The sequence below is a fragment of the Sphaerodactylus townsendi genome, linkage group LG06 (assembly GCF_021028975.2).
Source record: "Sphaerodactylus townsendi isolate TG3544 linkage group LG06, MPM_Stown_v2.3, whole genome shotgun sequence".
In the NCBI taxonomy this organism is placed as follows: domain Eukaryota; kingdom Metazoa; phylum Chordata; class Lepidosauria; order Squamata; family Sphaerodactylidae; genus Sphaerodactylus; species Sphaerodactylus townsendi.
In genome coordinates, this window is record NC_059430.1 from 91,603,620 (window position 1) to 91,626,193 (window position 22,574).

General features: G+C 41.1%; 1 protein-coding gene across 1 annotated transcript in view; it reads right to left on the reverse strand.

Annotated features, from left to right (window-relative positions):
* The window catches only part of CAMK1D (calcium/calmodulin dependent protein kinase ID), a 195,686-nt gene that overhangs the window by 64,285 nt on the left and 108,827 nt on the right, over positions 1–22,574 (reverse strand). Inside the window, exon 3 of the mRNA XM_048500590.1 lies at positions 15,144–15,218. Coding sequence (XP_048356547.1) covers positions 15,144–15,218 — 75 coding nt within the window. The remainder of the gene's footprint in view (positions 1–15,143; positions 15,219–22,574) is intronic.

The window sequence follows — 22,574 nt, forward strand, 5'->3', positions numbered from 1 at the left end:
GCTTTGTAAATTGCAACTTGAGATTATTTAGCAGGAGCTCAATTCCATTGCCACAATTTACTACGGTAAAGAGAGGTGTAAAATAATAAAAGGTCTAACAATTTGGTAGAAAGGAATCCTTATAAAGATCTCACTTCAAGGCACATGAATCAGTGCAGTTAAATTCCATGGGGTATAGTTAAACATGTACCTAATTCATTCCTACTGAAATGCACAAGACTTAAAAGTACTTATCTCTGGCTGGATTATGCTGACAGTGCTCAAAGTTAAACAAGTTACAGTACGCAGCTACTGTGTAAAATGAATCAACAGTCCCAACTTCTGTCTCTATGGTTGCAATCCTTTCCCCAGTTATGCTCCATTAAAGTCCAATGTGCTTAATGCAGTATAAAGTTTGCAGCCTCAGTTTGTTTTACTCTGTACTACCATCAGTATCCATTTAACAAGTCTGCTGATTTGCTCTTTTTTCCCTTTAGAATTGTGAACTATTAGGAAAAATACTATGCTTTGCATAACATTTCATATAGTGACTGCCTGTCATCATGTGTTTGGAAAATTACCAACTGGTAGATTCCTCTCCTTCTCTTCTGTACAAACATATTCTTATCACCAATAGGCTGCGGAACAAAGTGCTTTTATCTGTAGTGGAGCTACAAAACACAGAGGCACACACAGAGCATCTTGTCAGATGTAAATGGAACACGTTTAAGCAGTCTGTACAAACTAAGGGAATTGAACAAGGAACTATGTATGATCCTCTGAAGATGCCAGCCACAGATGCAGGTGAAACGTCAGAAGAGAATGCTGCTAGAACATGGCCATACAGCCTGGAAACCACACAGCACCCCAGTGATTCCGGCTGTGAAAGCCTTCGACAATACAACTATGTATGTTGTCAAACAAGATGAAGGATTCTTTCTCACACCTTGTGCCCCACAAAGCATGGGAAGCAAGAGGCTCCAGTACCAACTATGTCTCAGTGTCACAATCCAGCATTAAAAAGAATGCAACTGTCCTGTTGTCCCCCAAATGACTCACCAGAGTATATGGCATTCCAGTTTATGTATTCGTTTTATGACACACTGAAGGGAGAAGGAAGAGGGGAATTAAAAAACAAACAAACTCATACAAGTGTTATTCTCAAAAACAATCCCCAAGATTGCTTATTTGTGGACCTTGACTTACACTGATTCTACCCTGGCAAAAGCAATGCAAGCAGAGACTTCCCTATGACTATCACATCATCTCTGCTTCTAACATTCCACCTCTGGTAATTTAAGATAAGTGAAAATGGCTGAAGAATGGGCAAGCTCTTAGCAGTGATTTTATTCCAGCTTAATAGCTAAAATCAAATTCAGACCAGTGTATACAAATTCTGGCCACATTTTTTACTTTTATTGATCAAACAGTCCAAATATGGCTTTATAGGGCCCACCTTTAAGAAAGGATGCAGGAAAGACCCAGCAAATTATAGGGCAACCAGTCTCCTAAATATAATCAGTAAATGGTATACTAAACACCTTCCTTTAAAATTATGCAAATTGATATAGATCACCGAAGCTATTTGGCGGAAGCACAAGCAGGCTTTAGGCACAGCAGATCAACAATGGACCATTGTTTACCGTAATATTGGATTACCTTATTGACAAATATGTTTGCTCTGCAAAGGATACACTTTTATCAGCATCTGTTGACCTTAAAACCACCTTTGATACTGTCTCCTGTGACCATTTGTGGCTCAAACTAGTGAAATCTTCAATAGATAAAATGCCTCCTTCACTTGATTATAAAACTTCACGAAAACACGAACATATGCACAAGATTTAGCCAGGATCAACATTTGACTAATCTCATACTTACACAGAAGGAAGTGAGACAAGGCTGTCTTCTCACCACCTTTCTGTTTAATATATACACCAACTTCCTTATAAAATGCTTCCATAAGGTAGATGCACATGCTCCCAAAATAGTGGGTGAACCAAAATTATCTATACTTATGTATGCAAACGATGCAATTATATTATTTCTTATGAAAACTGGGCTAAAATGAGCGCAAGGAGTACTGGCCCGACAATGTCAAGCAAACCGATTAATTATCAACTATGCAAAAACAAAGATAATGTGTTTCAATTCTAGGTTTCAGAAATTTTCTTGGCAGACTAATGGACACCAAATCAAGAAAGTTAGATTTCATTACAAGGAAAACACGTTGCTCATATCCAGTCAGTGAAAAAAAACCTCTAGCACTATTATAAGATTTTTTTAGAACAAGGGGAGATAGCTTCATCCCAGCTGCTGTTAAATTGTTTTCAGCCAAATCCCTAGTCCAACTTACATATGGAGTGCAATTGGGGCCATATAATAATTTCATCACATTAAAGAGAGTACAATCATGCTTTCTTAGAGCTCTGATTAACACTCTCAAATCCACATCCAGGTCTCTACAAGGTACAACCTGAGGCCTGGCTAATTATTATTAAGTATTGACTGAAAGTCTATTTAAAACCAATTGGACTATTACCTCAACTTCTTTCTGCAAGCCCTTATCTGTCAAGGGCTGCTAGGATAATGAAGATATTGTCTTTGATTGGCTTAGACTTGGTCCAACTGTTGGAAATGGGCTTGACCATGGCCAAATCTACAGTTCAACAACATTTTTATGATACTAAGATGCAGACAGAACAAGTATTTCTCCCCAAGTTGCATAGGGAATTAGCAGGATGATAGCCCCTTTTCTATCTATTATCACTTTGCCTGGACTTAGGTGGGCCTCTTCCAGAGCCCACTTTGATGCCTTACCAGCTGTAGTTCTTTCCGGTAGGTTCCACAATAAACCTAAAGAGCTGCACAACTAATCATGTAAGTCCAAATGCTGTGGAGACACTATAACATATTTTATTATATTGTGATATACAAGCAGAAGATAGGAATCATATAATTTCCCCTCTGTCACATCAGTTCAGATATTTAACACAATCTGCTATTATAGAGAGCTCTCTGATTAATTTTTTTCAGAAGATAAAAAGCCTGCCATTGCATATGCCATCGCAAAATTCTGTGTCATAGTTGCAACAGATGGAATACATTAATGAATAAGAGCCTGGTCCCTTAAATTTGTTCTAAGAAATTAATAAAGTGATATTTATAATTTTTGTCTTTACACTGTATAATGTACCGTATATACTCGCATAGAAGTCGAATTTTTCAGCACATTTTTTGTGCTGAAAAAACCCCCCTCGACTTATACGAAAAATATTTTAGGGTTTTTACTTTGTCGGCCTCCAGGGGGCGCAGTTTTTAGGCTAGCGGCACCAAAATTTCAGGGATTTGTCAAGGGACTCTCCTGATGATACCACCCAAGTTTGGTAAAGTTTGGTTCAGGGGGTCCAAAGTTATGGACTCCCAAAATGGGTGCCCCATCCCCCATTGTTTCCAATGGGAGCTAATAGTAGATGGGGCTACATTTTGAGGGTCCATAACTTTGGACCCCTTGAACCAAAATTCACTAAACCTGGGTGGTATCATCACGATAATATCTTGCTGATACCAGCCACGTTTGGTGATGTTTGGTTTAGGGGGTCAAAAGTTATGGACCCCCAAAGAGGGTGGGTACCCCCATCCCCCATTGTTTCCAATGGGAGCTAATAGTAGATGAGGCTACCCTTTTGAGGGTCCAAAACTTTGGACCCCCTGAACCAAACTTCACCAAACCTGGGTGGTATCATCAGGAGGGTCTCCTAAACATACTCTGAAATGTTGGTACTGCTAACATAAACATTCCTCCCCTGACCAAAAATCCAGTTTTGAAGGATTTTAACTCTTGTGTTTTAGCTTGGTTGCTGGTTGAGCTAAGGTTTTTGTACATTTAAAGTTATTGTTGAGACCATATTGTTTTTGTTGACCCTCTTTTCCTCTTACAGAGCTAGTTTACTGTTTTTCTTTGAAATAAATATTCAAAAACATTTAACCTACTGATGCCTCATTTAATGTAATTTTATTGGTATCTATTTTTATTTTTGAAATTTACCAGCAGCTGCTGCATTTCCCACCCTCGACTTACACGCGAGTCAATAAGTTTTCCCAGTTTTTTGTGGTAAAATTTGGTGCCTCGACTTATATGCGAGTCGACTTATACACGAGTATATACAGTAAGCTGTATTCTGGATACTGAAATATATCTTTATATTTTTAACATTTCATTATTCTTTGTATGTTGGTTGATGCCTATAATAATGAACTAAACAAAAATGGGACTGGGAAAACACCAGATTGGAGCACAACTGAAAAATATTGCATTAAAGAGCTCTATCTTGCTGTGTTCCCAAGTGTACTTGGTATAATTCCCAGATACCTGTGCTTCTCACAGATCCCTTCAAGAGATAATATTTAAAGTGATTCACCATCCTACATTATGCATTGTAATCTTGAATGTTGTACAGTCATCACAATCAGTTCCATTACATACTTTGCCGGTACAGGACAAACAGATCAACATGAAGCTGTTAACCCCAGTTATTATGTTCCTTATAAAATGTTCATCATCAGTACAGAACTAGCCGTTTTGTACCCACTTTACCACCACCTCTCCCTCTCCCTCTCTCGTTCTCTGTCACACACACACACACATTAACATCTTCTATTGAAAATGGTTTAATTAACAATGAAAAGGGATGAATAATGACAAGGGAGGTTTTCTCTTTCAGAACACTTCCCGAACCAAAGATCTGAGGCCATCAACAAGATTGCACCCAGTCCTCTCCACCCCCCACGAAACTAGAAATGGGAGCTCAGACAACTAGATTGAGTTTGGTGGAAAAGTCACAATGAAGTTGCAAGAAAATCTTATAGGATGCTTATGAAAGCCTATGAGATGGCAGTGAACACCACAAAAAAAGCATTCTATGCAACCTCCATTGTGTCTGCAAGCTCACACCAAGTTCAATTGTTTAGGGTAATTAGGTCTTTAAAGATCCTTATCGTGCCAGTTGTTGGTGTGTGGGGTTTTTCAAGGAGCAACCCTTTCCCCAACACTTTTTAACATTTATATATGTCCTCTGGCCCAGCTGGTCTGGAGTTTTTGACTAGGTTTTCTAGGCTAATGACTGGGCTAATGACACTCAGTTGTATTTGATGAGTGACTGACCAACCATTGCCCAGACAGCTTGACCAGATGTTTGGGGACTGTAGTGGCATGGATGAAACAGAGCAGGCTGAAGCTAAATCCATAGAAGTCGTTGTTACTTCAGTGGATGGGGGTCCTTAAAATAGTGAAGAAATTGACGACCTTTACCTTACCATGCAGGTAGGCAATTGCAAAGCAGCAACTGTGTGCAGACATGAATGGGTGAGGACAGGAAAGACAAAACGTTGTGTGCATAGATTCACAGCACATGAAGTAGCCCAGCACATAAACAAATTCATTGGAAATCAATGTCATGACAAGGAGATACTCTCAGGGAATTTTAAATCAAAAGAAACTAGTGCTTAGTGTGGAGAAGCTGCAAAAGAATATGAAGAAAAATAAAAAACTCATTCTGCCAACATTACAGCATGACATTTAGAGTGACAGGTTCATCCCCTCACATCAGCTCCTTCTGCACACATCAATTGAAGCACTGCATTTAAAAAATGTCCCAATTCCATGACCTGTTTCTTAATGAGGTGGTAAATCTGTGCATGGGTTGTTTCTTTTTCAGACCACAGTGCCCAACATGGTTGACTACTCATCTTTAAATATGTTTTTCTCAATCAGAGATGAGGGAGAACAGTTTCTACCTTAGCCTTCTGCTTGATGGCCCTGTTGCCCAGTCCTTCATTTTTGAATGAAGGAATATTAATTCATGTGAGCCCCCACCCCATAGTCTTAGGAAGCACAGCCCAGAGAGGTCTGCCCTAACTATGAGATCTAAACCTGATTCATCTCATAATTTGCAACTGAAGCAAATTTAGGCCAAGCTCTAGGATTTGGGCCCTTTTGGGCAAAAACTTCCACCCCCCCCCCCCCAAGAGAAGCTATCTATCAATGAAATACAGATAAATGAACAGATAAATGAAGACATAAAGCTGTCTTATTATGCTCCATGCTCCAGGCCATCGGTCCATGAAGGTCAGTGTTGTCTTCTCAGACTGCCAATTGCTCCCCATGGTCTCAGGTGGAAGTTTTTCTAGGATTGCCAATTTCCAGGTGGGTCATGGAGAGATCCTGGAATTACAACTAGTCTCCAGATGAGAAATCTTTTCCTTGGTGAAAGTGGCTGCTTTGGAGGGGGAACTCTATGGCATTATACCCTGCTGACTTCCCCCACCAACACCCCTCCCCAGTCTCCGCCCCAAAATCTTCAGGTATTTTCCCAGTAAGGAGTTGGCAACTCTAGGTATTTCATATCACCTGCTGCCTGGTCCTTTTAACTTGAGATGTTGGGGATTGAACCTGGGAACTTTCATTTACAAAGTAGATGCTCTATCACTGAGTCACAGCTTTTCCAGATATATTAGATAAAGTATTTAGATGACAAATAGATGATAGGCAGAGTCTGCTCTTCTTACCTTAATATTTCTCCATTCCCTTCTGCTTTTATTTTACAGTCTGTCCTCTTACTAACAATAAAATCAATTCTGTGTTAGAGTCTCCTATTTGGTATTTGGTGCCTATTTGGTATTTGAGGTGAGAACAGCTTATACAGAAGGTAAATCATAAATATGAGTGACTCTTAAATTCACAAATAAACAGTATTGTTGAGTTATAGAGGCAAGGAGATGAAGCAGTCACCTCAGGAAATAGAGTTAGTGCACCACAGAAAACAGCAAATCTAATTTACAAGGAATGGCCTCTCCGAATATACTCCTGAGAAAACTCCATTGAAATTAATGGGAGCTGTTCAAGAGGACAATGAAACCCAAGAGATAAATGTCATCTGAATTTTCTGCACCAAAAATTGTTAGGTCATTCTGAGATTTCTTGTCAACTTAAAAAGCCTTAAATTTAAGATTGGCCAACCAATCATACCCAGACCTGAACTCAAGGTAGAGTGCCTTGGGAGGATAGTTCCTTTGGGAGTGCTCTCTACTGAAATGTGTGGAAGAATTGAACCATTTTGAAGCTTTACTGTATACTGTAAAAAGCTTTCAAATGCTAGCTTGAATACACACAGGGATTCAAATCTACAGTTCACTACCTCTGCTGGGATGTACAGTACACAATAAAGAATTAACTCCCAAGTTAGTTCATTTGCTTTTACAGTTTCTTCCTTGTCATCTGCTGCCCATAGTTTCAAAGTATCTCTCAAAAGTTCAAGGATAGAAAATGTGCGATTTTAGATAATAATGTGCCAACAGGAGACAAACATTTTAAAATAGCAAACCTAGCTGTGGAAACCAAAAGAGAGAGAGGGAGAGAACCCATTACTGCCACCATCACAATTAACAATGCCTGCAAATAATCCTATAATCTTCAGACGTATCTGCTCTATGTTTCCCTACATCTGGCATGATTGTTAGGACCAATTTCCTGCTTCAGCTGATGAAACTGCAACAACATACATGGAAAGAAATTTATCCAATCCAGAAAACAGAGTTATCAATATATTTCATGTATATACTCTAGACTTTTGAGTATTCAAAGAACTTTACTGATCTCAGTAATTTTTATAATAAGTTCAGTCTCTGCATCACTAGCCTCATACTTCTCAGACAAAGAGATAGTTACATCTCTCAAGCCATTGAGTGATTTCATGGCTGAGGTTAAATTTGAAGTGACTGGTTTGTTACCTTCTGTGTCTGCTAGTAATTGATTAGGTAGGGCCAAGCCTGAATTTTGTCTAATTTCATTTATATCCCTAAAGTGGCTTATATTGTCTCCTCTCCTCCATTTTATCCTCACAACAACCCTGTGAGATAGACTAAGGTTACGAGTGGCCCAAGGTCACCCAACAAGTTTCCATGGCTCCATAACCTGGCTCACCATGTCATATTCTGAAAGCCAATCGAGAATTCATTGAAATCTGGAAACTGCCCAAGTTATTTTAGGGCTTAGCTAGATGAATGCAGTAAGTATATATTCTGCCTACAGAGGAACACCTAATCCTTAAATTACAGACAGAAGGATTATCTAGATTTGGTCTAGCACTCACCTTTGGACCCACCCTTCTGGTCTCATTAATTTATTACTAAAAATATTTACTTCTCTTTCCTGGATCATGTCCTTGTGTTTAATCTCTATCACCAGGCTTAACTGTCTCACTGCCTTCCTGTCAAGCACCTTGAAATGTACTTAGTCAATTTAATAAATTCGCCTTCTGAAAAGGAGAGAAAATGTCAAACAGGCACCTGTTATGGAGCACTGACTATACACAGCATTACTAGTCCAGCTCACTGAAGGCTTTCTAGACAACACCATTCAAGGGAGAGACAGTGGCTCAATGGAAGAGCCTCTGCTTTGCTTGCAGAAAGTCCAGGTTCAAGCCCTGGCATCTCCAGTTAAAAGGAACAGGTGATGAGGAAGATGTCTGTCTGAGACACTGGACAGCTGCTGCCCATCTTAATAGATAGACAATACAGACCTTGATGGACTGATAGTCTCAATAAGCACATGGCAGAATCATGTGAATTATATGTGCAACTAAGTCCTGAAACCACACATATGTTCTTTTGGGTTAGGTGACTATCGCACAAATGGCATCAATGCAGCATCATGTGGCTAATAAAACTTTATAAAGAGTAATGAACTGCAGTGTAGGTTTACTTTTCAGCTCATTTAGAATCACCAATTGGCTGATTTCAATAAATGCCAAAGACAGGCTAGAACCAAGTCCCCAGATTCCATAAAATGCAATTTCATATGTTTCACAACAACATACCTGCATTTGCCATGTATGACAGGGAACAGCAGCCAGTCTGACCATTGTGCCTGCCTGCATGCTGTATACATTTGTAGTGTGTTTACTGTACCCAGATTTCAAATTTTGGGTGTATATTTAGGATACACATCTAAAAATATAATGGATATAGACTCATTCCTCTGACTTGAAATGGCCCAGACTAGTCTGATCTTGTCAGATCTCAGAAGATAAGGAGAGTTGGTGCTGGTTAGTACTTGGATGGGAGACCATCAAGGAGTACCAGGGTCACTACGCAGAGGATGGCAGAGGGTGGCAAACAACCTTGGTTAATCTGTTTCCTTGAAAATCCTACTGAGCTGCCTTAGACTCAGTTCAAGGTGTTGGTTCTTAGCTTCTCAAACCCTTAATGGACCAGGCTATCTCCTTTCATTTAAACCTCTTCATATATTCCAGTCCAGTTACACATTACTTCTGAAATCAGGATGGCCCCTGCTAGGAACAAGGCCCTTTCTCTCCTGTCAAAGCTGCTTGGTTAGATATCCTATTGTATTTGAAACTAACTTCTGGTGAGCTTTTGAGAGGAAAAAATATCATTCTCATGTGTTTTCTTCTATTTTTTTTATAGCTGTTGTTGTTGCTGTTAATTTTAGTCTTAATATTAGTCCACTCACTGTCATCCACCTATCCAAACCAGCTTGATGCCATTTTACATGTTTTTGCTTTGGTTTGGAGCATTTTGGAAAAATATCATTTCATTTAGAGGACCCTCTGAATAATATTTATTCATAATAGTTGTATTTATTTATTTATTTATTTTTGAGACTTTTATACCGCCCATCCCCGAAGGGCTCTGGGCGGTGTACAACATATAAAAACAACAATACAGGATGATTAAAAACATTAAAAGCAGCAGCAATTAAACAATAATTATCAAGAAAATGAAAACAAAAATGGCGTCCAGCATCCTAATTTTAAAATTCCCTCCCCACCCCCCAGAGGGAGGCATGGTGGTCTCGTTAGATGACAAATGGCCCAGATGTCAGGGTCAAATGAGGGCCACACAGGGAGGGGGGCACCACAACAGCGGCCAGAGCATAGTTAGCTTTAAAGTTAGCTTTAGCATAGTTAGCTTTATGTAGAGCATAGTTAGCTTTAAAGTGAATGCAAACCACTGGTATGTGTACCCATTGGCCATAATCTAATGTACTTAAGCAAGCTTACACCCATTGAACTCAATAAGCTTGCATGCACTTCATTGTGTGTTAACCTTTGATTCCAGAGTCTATATTATTCAAAGTTGATGATTTGTGATCTTCAAAAACCAAGGAAACAAACTATTTCTCATAAACAAATCACATAATTGAGAGGACAAAATGGTTATTTTGGTTGGAATGCTGGGGGGGACCAATCAGCATAGAAGCCAGATAAAACAGAGAGCCTGGAGGAGCAAAACCCTCAAGTATTCTTTCACTTGTCTCTACTCACAGCAGGTTGTTTGTTGCTTATTTGTTAATGTTATCACACAATGTCAACATTAGGAGCACAGCAGCCAGTTACTTAGCTGGCACAAGGGAAATAAACACAAGCTTACAAAAGTGCTGGGAGCACTCAGTCCTAAAAGCACTACAGTGATTTTGCTGGAGACATTTGCCACCTGTGGTCTGAGTAATTTCTACCATGCACACATCTTTTTAAAAAAAGTTGGAGCACTTTTAAACATGAAAACATGACATAATTAAATGATTTTAATGAACTATGTTCTCTGAGAAGTCATAAAAAGAAATTTACTTTTCGTAATTTCTTCTTGTCAGCATGTGATACTCTGAAATATTTTTTTTTGGTAGGAAAGGTGGGATTCTATGTATGAGCCCATCTCCTCCCAGAGGTATGCTGATAGGGATATTTTCTGCCTTCTACAAGGAAAGGGATTGCCTATAACAGCAGTATTCATACAGAAGATTCCACTTTCAATCTCAGAGCTCCTGAAATTAAAGGACTGTTGAAAAAGGGGGTTATGAAAGGAGACATCTTGGAAAGCCACTGCAAGCTGCAGAAGTGTACAGTGCACTAATTTAGGTGGACAGACTCAATATAAGGCAGCTATTCGGGATGTCATATGGGGCCAGGGACATTAAAACTTTACAGTCAGCAGTGAACTTAATGAGGGTCAAAGATGACTGATACTTCTTAGGCTCCTTATGAAATCCATGAGTGTAGATCAGGGGTAGGGAACCTGCGGCTCTCCAGATGTTCAGGAACTACAATTCCCATCAGCCTCTGTCAGCCAATTGGCCATGCTGGTAGGGGCTGATGGGAATTGTAGTTCCTGAACATCTGGAGAGCCGCAGGTTCCCTACCCCTGGTGTAGATTGTTCAGTGGATGACCCCATATCTGGGTTTTTCATTGAAATCCTTCAACAAGGAAATTAAATTTCTATGCCTAAATAAATAAATAACTAGAATAATCCCACTTCCTGTGGTTCCCTGTACTATGCAGTGGCCTCCCTAAAAATAACTAATTCTTTAATTAACGTGAAAAATTTGACATACAGGATAAAAATGGCAAATTAAACTTTCAAGCTACAATAAAGCAAAGAAAATGTAGTTGAAAAAAAGAGCAACAAGCCGTAATATGGGTACCCATCTCTAACATCGTATGATTTTGGTATCAACAGGTCACAGTTTCCTAGGAAACATGAAATAATTCATGAACATTTTGTCCTTGACTGAACTGAAGAATTAGGCACATATTTAATTGATTACAGCTATTAGATTGGCAGTAGCATTTCCTAAAATCAGAACTTCTCAGAATGTTTGGGGCATAGGCACTGTTTTTCTCCCAGTAATTTAGCAGCCCTATGTATGCAAAATGGATATATTCTGCTAAGAGAAGACATTCTAAGCAATATTACTTATAGTCCAATCTGGGGAGCAGTGGCATACAGCCCTAGGGACATGGAGCAACCCAAAAGGCCAAAAGGCCCCACCGCACATGACCAAACAGTTTGCGCCTTTGGCCGGAGGCAAGGAGCTGAGCCAGACATGCAGCCTGCAGCCGGCTTCCAGTCCCTAGGAGCTGGCTGCAGACTGCAGTACCCAGCACACTGCTCAGCTCCTCACCTCCAGCTGGAGATGCAAAGCTGAGCCACCTGCCATAGCACCCAGTCCTGCCCTCCCCGGCTGCGGAGGGAAAGACGGGGAGCCCTTGCAGCCCCAGCAGCTGGCTCAGCTTTAGGGCTCCCAGTCCTGCCTTCCCCAGCTGGGGAGGGCAGGACTGGGAGCCCCTTCCTCCCTGAAAGGTGTGCCGGTGGGGGAGAGGCCTTGCACACTGCGGGAGGCCTATCCCCTGCTAGCGCACCCAACAGCCGGAGGTGAGAGGCTGAGCCGGCCACCAGAGTGCTCAGTCCTGTCTTCCCCAGCTGGGGAGGGAAGGACTGGGAGCCCCTGCAGCCCCAGCAGCTGGGTCAGCTTCTTGCCACTGGGTGCAGAGACGGCATACAGAGACGAGGAGAAAATCCTGCAGGCTTCTCTTCTTCTCACCCATGGCTTCTCTGGCGCCACGGGTGCAGGGGTGGTCTTCTCTTCCCGTCCCTGCTCCTGAAGCACCAGGGAAGCCTGAAGGCTTCTCTTCCTGCCCCCCATGCATGCCGTGGGTGTTGCTGGGCAGGGAAGAGGGGCTGGCCACAGCACAGCCAGCTTCTCTTCCCTGCGAAGGCAGCAGCCCTGGAGCAAGAGAATCTCCTGCCCCCACCGGCTCAGGTAAGTGGGAGGGGGTGTATGAATGGGTGGGGACAGGGCGCCATGCTGTGTGTGGAGTGGGGGGGGGGGGCGCCCGGAGGAGGTTTTGCTTCCAGGTGCAATCTGGAGCCTGTACGTCTTTGCCAGACTATGTGGAGTTGCACAGTGCATCTGCCCCCTCTGCCAGTGTAAGCGGCATCCCTGCTGGCTGAGAGGCAAGAATGCCAGCTCTGCAGCAGTGAAATATGAGAGTGCCACTGCAGAGTTATGCTGGTGTCTGAGTAGATGCCTGTGTGTGTGTGTGTGTGTGTGTGTTCGGGGCAGGGGTTTAAAAGGGCATTTCTGGGAGCGGAGCTGACTATACTTGACTTCTACCCATGCTTTGGGGCTGGGAGCACTGTGGTCTTGGAGTTTTGCCTCTCTATAGAGGGCTTTCTGTCAGTTGGGGTTTTTTTTTGTTTTGGCTGACTCCCCATGCCACTGGAAGTCCTCAGGAGGCAGTGTGGTGGCACAACCCTTTGGATGGGGCTGTTAGCAACATTCAAAAATAACAAAATGCAATATAAAATTAGTTAAAATAAAATCAATTTTATACTAAAATCTTCAAGAATATTGTAAGAACCTAATAATAATAGTGACTAATGAGCAGACAAAAAGTAAAAAAAAAACACTTAACAGCAAAGGAGATATAATGAGATTATACAAAATAGAAGCCACAGTGCTAGAAGACAGGACCCTCGGGTTGGATGGCACTCTATCAGCTAACGGGAAGCAGCTGAGGACAAGTACAAGTTCTTGAGGACACGGCAGATTTAAGCCAAAAGGACATTCAAGAGTCGATATGAATGGATGCAAAAGGAAGTTCAATGCTGTTTGGCATGTATAACAGGAACATAGAACATATGAGACATGGATCAAGGTAAACTCAAAGAGGGAGAATAAGAAAAATAAGGTTTTTTTAATACCTTGCTTTTCTCAACTGTGAGGCATCTTAAAGCAGCTTGCAATCACATTCCCTTCATCTCCCCACAACAGGTACATTTTGGAGGTAGGAAGGACTAAGAGAGTTCTGAGAGAACTCTGAGTAATAGGGAATCAAATCCAATTCTCCAGTCCACCACTCTTAACCACTACACCATGCTTGAACATTTAAACATTGCAATGGAATGTTTAGATATTGCAATCCTGGGAGTGAGTGAACAAGAGAGGGCTAGATTGGAACATTGTCAGACAGAAAATTACAAAGTGTTTAAACACAGAAAACACAGAAAAACAGAGTTGCTCTAGTGGTGAGGTGAGATGTAGCACAAGCAGGCAGGGTTGTCTGACCAAGTCATATCAATCAGTCTGCAATGTCTGATCAAATAATATCAATCAGACTCCATGGACAGCCTATGAACATAACCATCATTCACTTTTATGTCCCAACTACAGATGCTGCAGTGAATGAAAGTGAAAGCTTATATGCAACTGTCCAGGAAGAAACTGATTACACACCTAAACAAGATGTTCTGATCATCATAAGTGACTGTGATGCACAAGTAGGAAACAAAATAGAATCAAATAGTGCCAGAGGATTTGGGCTAGGAGTATGAAATAAGACAAGAGAGCAATTCATAGAATTCTGCAAAGATAACAAGTTGTACATAGCAAGCATGTTTCAGGTGACAGAATAGAGGATTTTATATGTGGACATCATTAGATGGTCGACATAAAAACCAGGCTGGATGGCATCTGTCAGGAGTACTATGACTGTGTGTTCCTGAATTGCAGGGGGTTGGACTTGATGGCCCCTGGGGTCTCTTCCAACTCTATGATTCTATGATTCTAACTGAGAGAAACAAATCACTAGGAGTAGATGGATATTAATAGAGCTATTCCAAGCCACAGGAGTGAGGGCAATAAAAATAATTGCTTTAACTTTTGGTCCTGCTAGTAGAGCCAAACAACATTAATGCATGTGAACACATGTTAATATATGTCAGTGAAAACTGCTGGACTGCTGACTTCCACCCACCACTCCCCATGACTTTTCCCCTTCTCTTGTGCCAAAAAATTCTGGCACATTCATAGGATAAGAACAGAGTTAAGTCCAACATGAACTCTGAGGCCCCTTTTGCACATGCAGAATAATGCACTTTCAATCCACTTTCACAATTGTTTGCAAGTGGATTTTGCTATTCTGCACAGCTGCAAAGTGGATTGAAAGTGCATTATTCTGCATGTGTGGAAGGACTCTGAATGCTGGTTTCCAACACATAATTCAATTCAAAACAATTCCAATGTAAAATATGAGATGTATAAGAGATAGTTATCAATAAACTTCTCAAATCACGTATCTTTTGGTGCCGGGGGAAGTCAATTTTTATCAAGTATATCCAGTATTTTTGTCGAAACCATCTGGTAACCCTACATAACATCAATATTTCTGTAGTATTTGCACATTTTTCTACTTTGCTGTGATATTTGGGGGATGGGGGATTATTAATGCTTCTTATTTCTGCTTGGTTAACACATACAATATGAACTAAAACTTTGGCAGTATGGTTAATTAAAAATACTACTTACAGTTGCATGACCAGATACAGATGGTTTGGACTCTCATAAATATCTTCCAATGCAACAATATTTTCATGCTTGATTCTGAAAGTTATACAAGGTCAGTCAGTCTTTACTATAGCCTCCACACAGGTCATTCAGAAGCAGAAAATATAGAGTTAATTATCTACATAAAATTTCAGCATGCATCATTCATCCTAGTATATCTTACAGTTCAAGGGTTAGAGTCAGAGTAAAATACACACAAGATGGTATCTTGGCCTGTATTTTCATTGCAGAGAACAGAAACTCAGCTACAGGTACAGTAGTTCTTTGGTCAACCACAGCCAATAAGATTTTTTTATTTGTTTGTTTTGATTAGCATGGTGTCATGGTTAACAGCACAGACTCTCATCTGGAGAACTACTTTTGTTTCCCCACTTCAACACATGAAGCCTGCCTTGGGCTAGTCACAGTTCTCTTAGAATTATCTCGGCCCTACCTTCCTCACAAGGTGTCTGTGGTGGGAAGGGGAAGAGAACGAGTTTGTAAGCTGCTTTGAGACTCCTTACGGTTGAGAAAAGTGGGATATAAATCCAAACTTCTTCTTTTCTAGGTTATTTATATCCCACCTTTCTCACGGGACATTCAGAAACCAGTGCATTAGGATATTAGAGGTCTGGAACTACTAGAATGAAATGGAAGAGCAGTGTAAGTATTAACATGACTCATTAAGTGGCACAGAAATTACATACTTGAATCCTACATATATTAATAATAATATATAACAGTATAGACCACAAATCCCAGCATAGACCACGAGTTGCAATCATTTTATCCAAGCAATTTTGTGAACCATCTTGAATAATTCAGTTTCACATCACCTTCAGAGCCAGGAGAGTGTGAACTTTCCTGACTTCTTCAGGCAAGGTGTTGCACAAGGTGGGAGCAACGACATGTGTACAAACAGTTGTTGATTTTGCCCATTTGCAGGTTGGCTATTGCAGAAGACCTGCTGACATAAGCAAAGTTGTCATGGAGGAGCATAGGGAGAAAGACAGTTCTCCAAATAGGAGGGGCCAAGGCCGTGAAGGGCTTTGTATGTGATAGCCAATATTGTCTGAAGAATGGGAGTAATATTCATGTTCTGCCTAGTTCCGCTAATAGTTGAGTTGTGGCATTTCTGGACCAGTTGGAGTATTTTTTAAAGAGTCTTCTACTCTGAGAACAGGTTTTTTTTAAATCAACCAACAGAGGTTCCAAAAAATCTAAGCATGGCTGTAGATAAAATCTACAAAATACGTGAACCAATGTTATCAGGTTAGCAGAGCAAGGAAACAAGCTACAATTGGATGGAATGTTTTTGTATCTTTCTGTCAACAGTGCAGATGGCAGCACATTAAATCTAGCCAAGGTAAACACATGGTGATATCTTGGAACAGTTAATATTGACTGATAATGTGCATATTGATGTGAGATCACTGGAGCTAAGTTGAATAGTGGGAGAGAACACATACTGCAGGATTTAGAAACGTTTCTTCAAAATCAAGTCGTTTATACAACAAGGGACGTTAAGCATTTTTTAAAGTTTTCAATGTTTTATTTATTTAACTACAAACAATTGCCAATACGCAACAAATATTAAGAAGAAACAAGCAACAAATACTGCCAACCTTACACAATGAATTGCCAAAATTAAAAATGAACAATATCCATAGAGGCAATCAAGCAAAAGTCGAGGTAAAACATTCACTGGAAATTGTTTGATGTAAATAAATTGTATTTACACATTTCCAATATTGATTCCTCACATTTACTCATTTATTTACTATACTTTTATCACTTTTCCTCACAACTTAAAGCAATTGGCAGTAAAACAATATAAATTGAAGCTGACCAGAATCCTAATACAGTAAAGAATTAAAACAATTAAACCGCATCAGACTCAGTCAGGAAATTGCCGATGTAAACAATTCAGCCTTGCAATACACCACAAAAGAATGAGAGAAGAGGCTGCCATGAATTCAGCTGGCTGCTAGTTCCATGGTGGTATAATGCTTAGAGTGTCAGACTAGGATAAGGGATGCCTTGAATTCCCACTCTGCCATAGAAGCACACTACAGTCATTCTCTCCCAGGTTACCCTACCTCATGAGGTTGTTGTGAGGATAAAATGGAGAAGTGGAAAACAATGTTTTTTTTCCCAAATAATGTTTATTTTATTAAAAGAAAAAAATTACAGGGAAAGAAGAAGTTAACAGTAATAACAGTGACAGCAACAACAATAGCAGAGAACAATTAAGAATTAACAATAAGCCAGTTAGTGACCCCATGGGGAAGACATGCAGGATATAAACAGTTAAATAAATTAAATGTATCTGGTACTGATAACACTTCTGGATATGTTGAAATAAAAGAGATGGGCAGCCCCATCCAAACTCAGAGGCAGCAGGCTGTGCAGAAATGCGATGTCACCCCACCGCCTCCAAAAGGGCTTCTCGGTTGTGCTGGAAGCAAGGAAAAGCCCTGAAAAGCCGCATAGGGCAGGACATATGCCACATGGCATAAGTCTGAGGGCTGGTGCACCACGCTTCAAGCCCTCAATCCAGGGAGAAAGCTGACTAAAGTCAGCTCCACCCCTGGGAACACTCCGACCCACCCCCCTTTCACACTGGTATCCAAGCAGGGCACCAGCGCAGCTCCACCGCAGCCCGGACTTCCAGGTTTCTGAAGCAGTGGAGCTGTATGACAGCTGGCTGCCAGTATGTCTCCCCCACCACTGGTGTAAGTGCCCTGGGGAGGCAAACATGATGATACAAGGGTGTGCTGCTCCCTCAAGCCCTTTTGCCCCCCCTTTGGATGTGGCTGTGAAATTGTTTATTAATATATCTAATTCCCAAATATGCCCCCTATCTGTGGATACCTAAACAGATAGTTCTTCAAACTTGGGGTACCTCCAATTTTGCAGAAAAATCTGAAAACTAACAAAATAAACTTGGGGGGGGGGGGATTCTCCCCAAAATAAAGAAATTGTAATACTGAGAGATCTCCAGGCCCCACCTGGGGGCTGGCAACCTTATGATTTTCTGGGTTTTGTCTGTTTTCCAGTTTCCATTTGTTTGTTTGTTTTTTGTAGTTCATTAGGTAGCTGAACCTTCACCTGCCTTAGACACTATCGCCACATTGTCTTAATTAATATTCTGTTTCTTATAATTAAATGATTCTGTACTTTGGTGTTAGGGCAAATTAATTGTGCACACTGGAAATTGTTTGCAATTGCTTAAGTGGTAATACAAGGGATGGTTTGCCTTTGAGAATTCATTAGGTGGTGATTTGTGGTTTGTCTCTTTTTAAAAGCCATCACATAATCTTCAGGCATTATTTTTCTTCCAGCTATTAAAATAATTTTAAAATGAGATTCCTCTATTTAGATTTTTTAAATGGTGGTTCATTTAATGTATTGTCGAAGGCTTTCATGGCTGGACTCAACTAGTTGTTGTGGGCTTTTCGGGCTGCGTAGCCATGGTATGGTGGATCTTGTTCCTAACGTTTCGCCTGTATCTGTGGCTGGCATCTTCAAAGGTGTAGCACAGGGAGAAGTGTATAACACTGTGATGCACCTCTGAAGATGGCAGCCAAGATGCAGGCAAAACGTTAGGAAAAGATCTACCAGACCACAGCCACACAGCCCAGAAAGCCCACAACAACCAGTGGTTCATTTACATTATATTTTAAAAATATGTATTTAATTTATTCTAATCACCTGCATATAGAATGACCCACTTTATTTTGGATATTGCTTGAAAAATCAGTATTACAGCTGTTTTCCAGACTAGATCAGTTCTCCTGGAGGAAATGGAAGATGCAGAGGGTGAATTACATCCTGTGAATTACATCCAAGGGAATTACATCCTGTTCTCTTCTTAAATCATCTCCCATTGGCTCCACCCCACCAACTATTTGGGAATTTCCCAGTCTAGAGTTGGCAACCCTATGAGAATTCCAGAAATCTTGTCCAATTATACCCTTCCTAACTGTGAGATGAGATGTTAGTGAGATGAAGACTAACAAACCGTTTGGAGGTGGAAATAGTGGTCATGCTATGACTTGGGGTAAATGGACTGACAGGGAGAGAAGGAGAAAGACAGCATGATATGTGTAGATTAGAAGAACTATGCAGGGAACCTTCAGCTAAGTCCCAATAAGGGCTGCTTGAACACAATCTCCTCCTATAGGCTGCCATGATATAGAGACTGGCATGCATCTACTGATCATACCTATATGTATTTTCTCACAATACTAGAACCAGGGGGCATTCATTGAAAATGCTGGGGGGAAGAATTAGGACTAATAAAAGGAAACACTTCTTCACACAACGTGTGATTGGTGTTTGGAATATGCTGCCACAGGAGGTGGTGATGGCCACTAACCTGGATAGCTTTAAAAGGGGCTTGGACAGATTTGTGGAGGAGAAGTCGATTTATGGCTACCAATCTTGATCCTCTTTGATCTGAGATTGCAAATGCCTTAACAGACCAGGTGATGGGGAGCAACAGCCGCAGAAGGCCATTGTTTTCACATCCTGCATGTGAGCTCCCAAAGGCACCTGGTGGGCCACTGCGAGTAGCAGAGTGCTGGACTAGATGGACTCTGGTCTGATCCAGCTGGCTTGTTCTTATGTTCGTATATTCTTAATTATGACTCTAACCTGGAAGGGCTGTATTTGGTAAGTTAAGAATACAGAACAGAACAACAATTCATACACACATTCATCCCTTTGCTACTGCAACTGTTGATTCTAGCAACTAGAAATAATGATATGAGTAGCATTGTGAATTAGGGCCTTAGATTCTTGATTCAAGTTCAGGAAAAACAGTGTTGCTGCGAATGTGGATGGCTCAGACTATGTGGCCGCACTACAAACTTCAGAGATGTCCACTCTGGCAGCAAAGACAGTTGATGAGAACTGTGATGCCCTGGGGCTTAGGAACAAAGACAGAATAATGTCTTGTGATGGGGGGAAACAGGACCCTAGTTTAGGTAAGTATGTTAAACTGGGGTGTAGGACCACTTTATCTGGATGGAACCTTGTGAAGGGTATGTAAAGCCGCAGAGCCTATAAGTCCCTCAGCAGATGGGCAGATGTCGTAGCAGCCAGGAAGGCAGTCTTGTATGAAGGCAAATCCATGGGCAAGTGGCCATAGGCTCAAAAGGCTTCTTGGTCAGGAGGGCCAGAATCAAAGAAAGGCTCCACTGAGATTCTGTTGGCCCAGTTGATGGGTAGAGGTTATTGAACCCTCATAAGAAATGTTTAGAGAAGGGGTGTGCAAAAGAAGACCAAGAATCCACACCCAGATGAAAAGCTGACACGGCAGCCAAGTAAACTGTAATTGACAAATTGGACAGACCATAGTCCTTTAGCAGCAACAAAAACTCAAACACTTTGGCAAGGTTACAACATTTAAGGGTAGAACCCCTCTTTGACACCCAGGCAACAAAGCTTGACCATTTTCTGGTGTATGATTTTCTAGCTGACAGTTTACACGAGGAAATAAGAACCTGTTGCACCCTGTTCGACCATCTCGTTATGAATAGACCCTCCAGGCAGTTAAATACAGAGGCATTGGGTTATGGTATACCACCCCTTCATGAAGGAACAGGTCTCCCACTGGGGGTAGTGGCAGCATCTCGCCCTTGGATACATGAAGGAAGATTGGGAACCATGGTTTCTTGTACCAGAAAATGGAGATCAAAATACAGTCTGCCCTGTCTGACTGGACCTTGGCTAGGGGGAAATGTACAGGAATAAAGTCCCTCCATGAAAATAGAATATGTCCTCTAGGGAGTTTGTGTCCTGACCTGGAGCAGAACAGGGAGCATTTCCTGATGGTCTTGGACGTGAACACATCTATGAGGGGCTCGCCCCAGTCCTGAAAATTCGGAGTCAAATAATTTTGAAAGACCACTTGTGGCAGGCCTGCAGGCCCCTGCTCAGTGAGTCTGTTAGGCTGATCTCTGTGCCAGCTATGTGGGTGGCCTGTATAGTGATGTTGTGATCTAGGGCCCAATCCCAGATGAGGGTGGCCTCTCCACATAGATGTAGGGCCCCCATCCCTCCCTGCTTGTTGATACAGAATATCACTGTGGTATCGTCAGTGCAAACTAGCACGGATTTTCCCAGAGCTGCATGTTTAACAACCCTGCTCTAGAACTTCTTTAGAAGCTCTCTTACCTGCTGTCCATTGCCTGCTATTTCAAGAATGCAATCTCACTCAGCTTGTCTGTATATTTTTGTATTGTTATCTTCACTTTCATATTTTTATTTTCTTCAAGTGCAAATAAGGAGCATGAAGTATCGTCAGAGTATTGTGCAAAGATGTCACGCTCAATTTTACAATGACTTATGTAATGATGGATGGATGATTCAAGGCAAAAACAAATTATACTGGAGCGGAAATTATTGGTCAGGATTCAAAGAGTTACTAATTAATTTAAAATATTTCTACTGCTTCCTTTGAAGAAGCAACTCATAACTCAAAACAATATCTAAACAACATAACTAAGACAATAAATCCATCAATACTGTAAGACAGAGCACAGAGGGAGAAAGAGGTAAATGAACATTTAAGAATAGCAAGGATTCCACTAATGCACAATTCTATTAAATGTATGGTCAAAAGGAAGCTGTGCACAAATTCTATTGCTGGAGACACCTAATAAGTGTATACAAGAAATGAGTTCCACAGACTGGGAGCCTCCAGAGAGGTGTCTCTGCCCCGGGTAGCTATTTATTTAATCTCTGAAGGTGGTGGCACCACAGATAGGCCTCCGTCAGATATCTTAACAGTAAGCAAGATCATATGGAATAGGGAGACTATGAATAACACCCAGAAACAAACTGGCAGGGGCTTGAGTCTCAAAGAGATTTAAAAAAAATTTGTTCAAGCAGCAAATCCTGTGAAATATTACAAATGACTTTGGACAGTTTTTTCAGTTTCGAACATGATTGCAGTATGGCATGGCCAGGGAGGAGGTACTGAGAGATACAACCTGGACGTCTGGGTGGAGGTTGGAGTATTTAGCTGAACAGACAGTTCTTTGGATCCTGCATGGTGTAACATGCACAATGCAAAATGCCAAGGTCTGAGATGGAGGGATTCATCTTTCAAGATTTTAAGAACAGATTTTACCATCCATGAAGGAGAAATTCAGGAGTTCTAGAACTCCACATCTCGGCTTTATCTACCAAAGTCAACAAATGCCACAGATGTGCCCAAAATGAGCCTAATGATTTATATACTCCTTGAAAATCAATGTGCACATGTTACAACTGGCAAATAAGTTATCATGCTCAAAAATATTAGGCTGTGGTGTCAGAATAGCTCTCTTCATTGGGAAGTCATATGGTAAATCCATATGCACTGGAAGCATTATTACATAGGCTGTTCCACACATGCAGAAT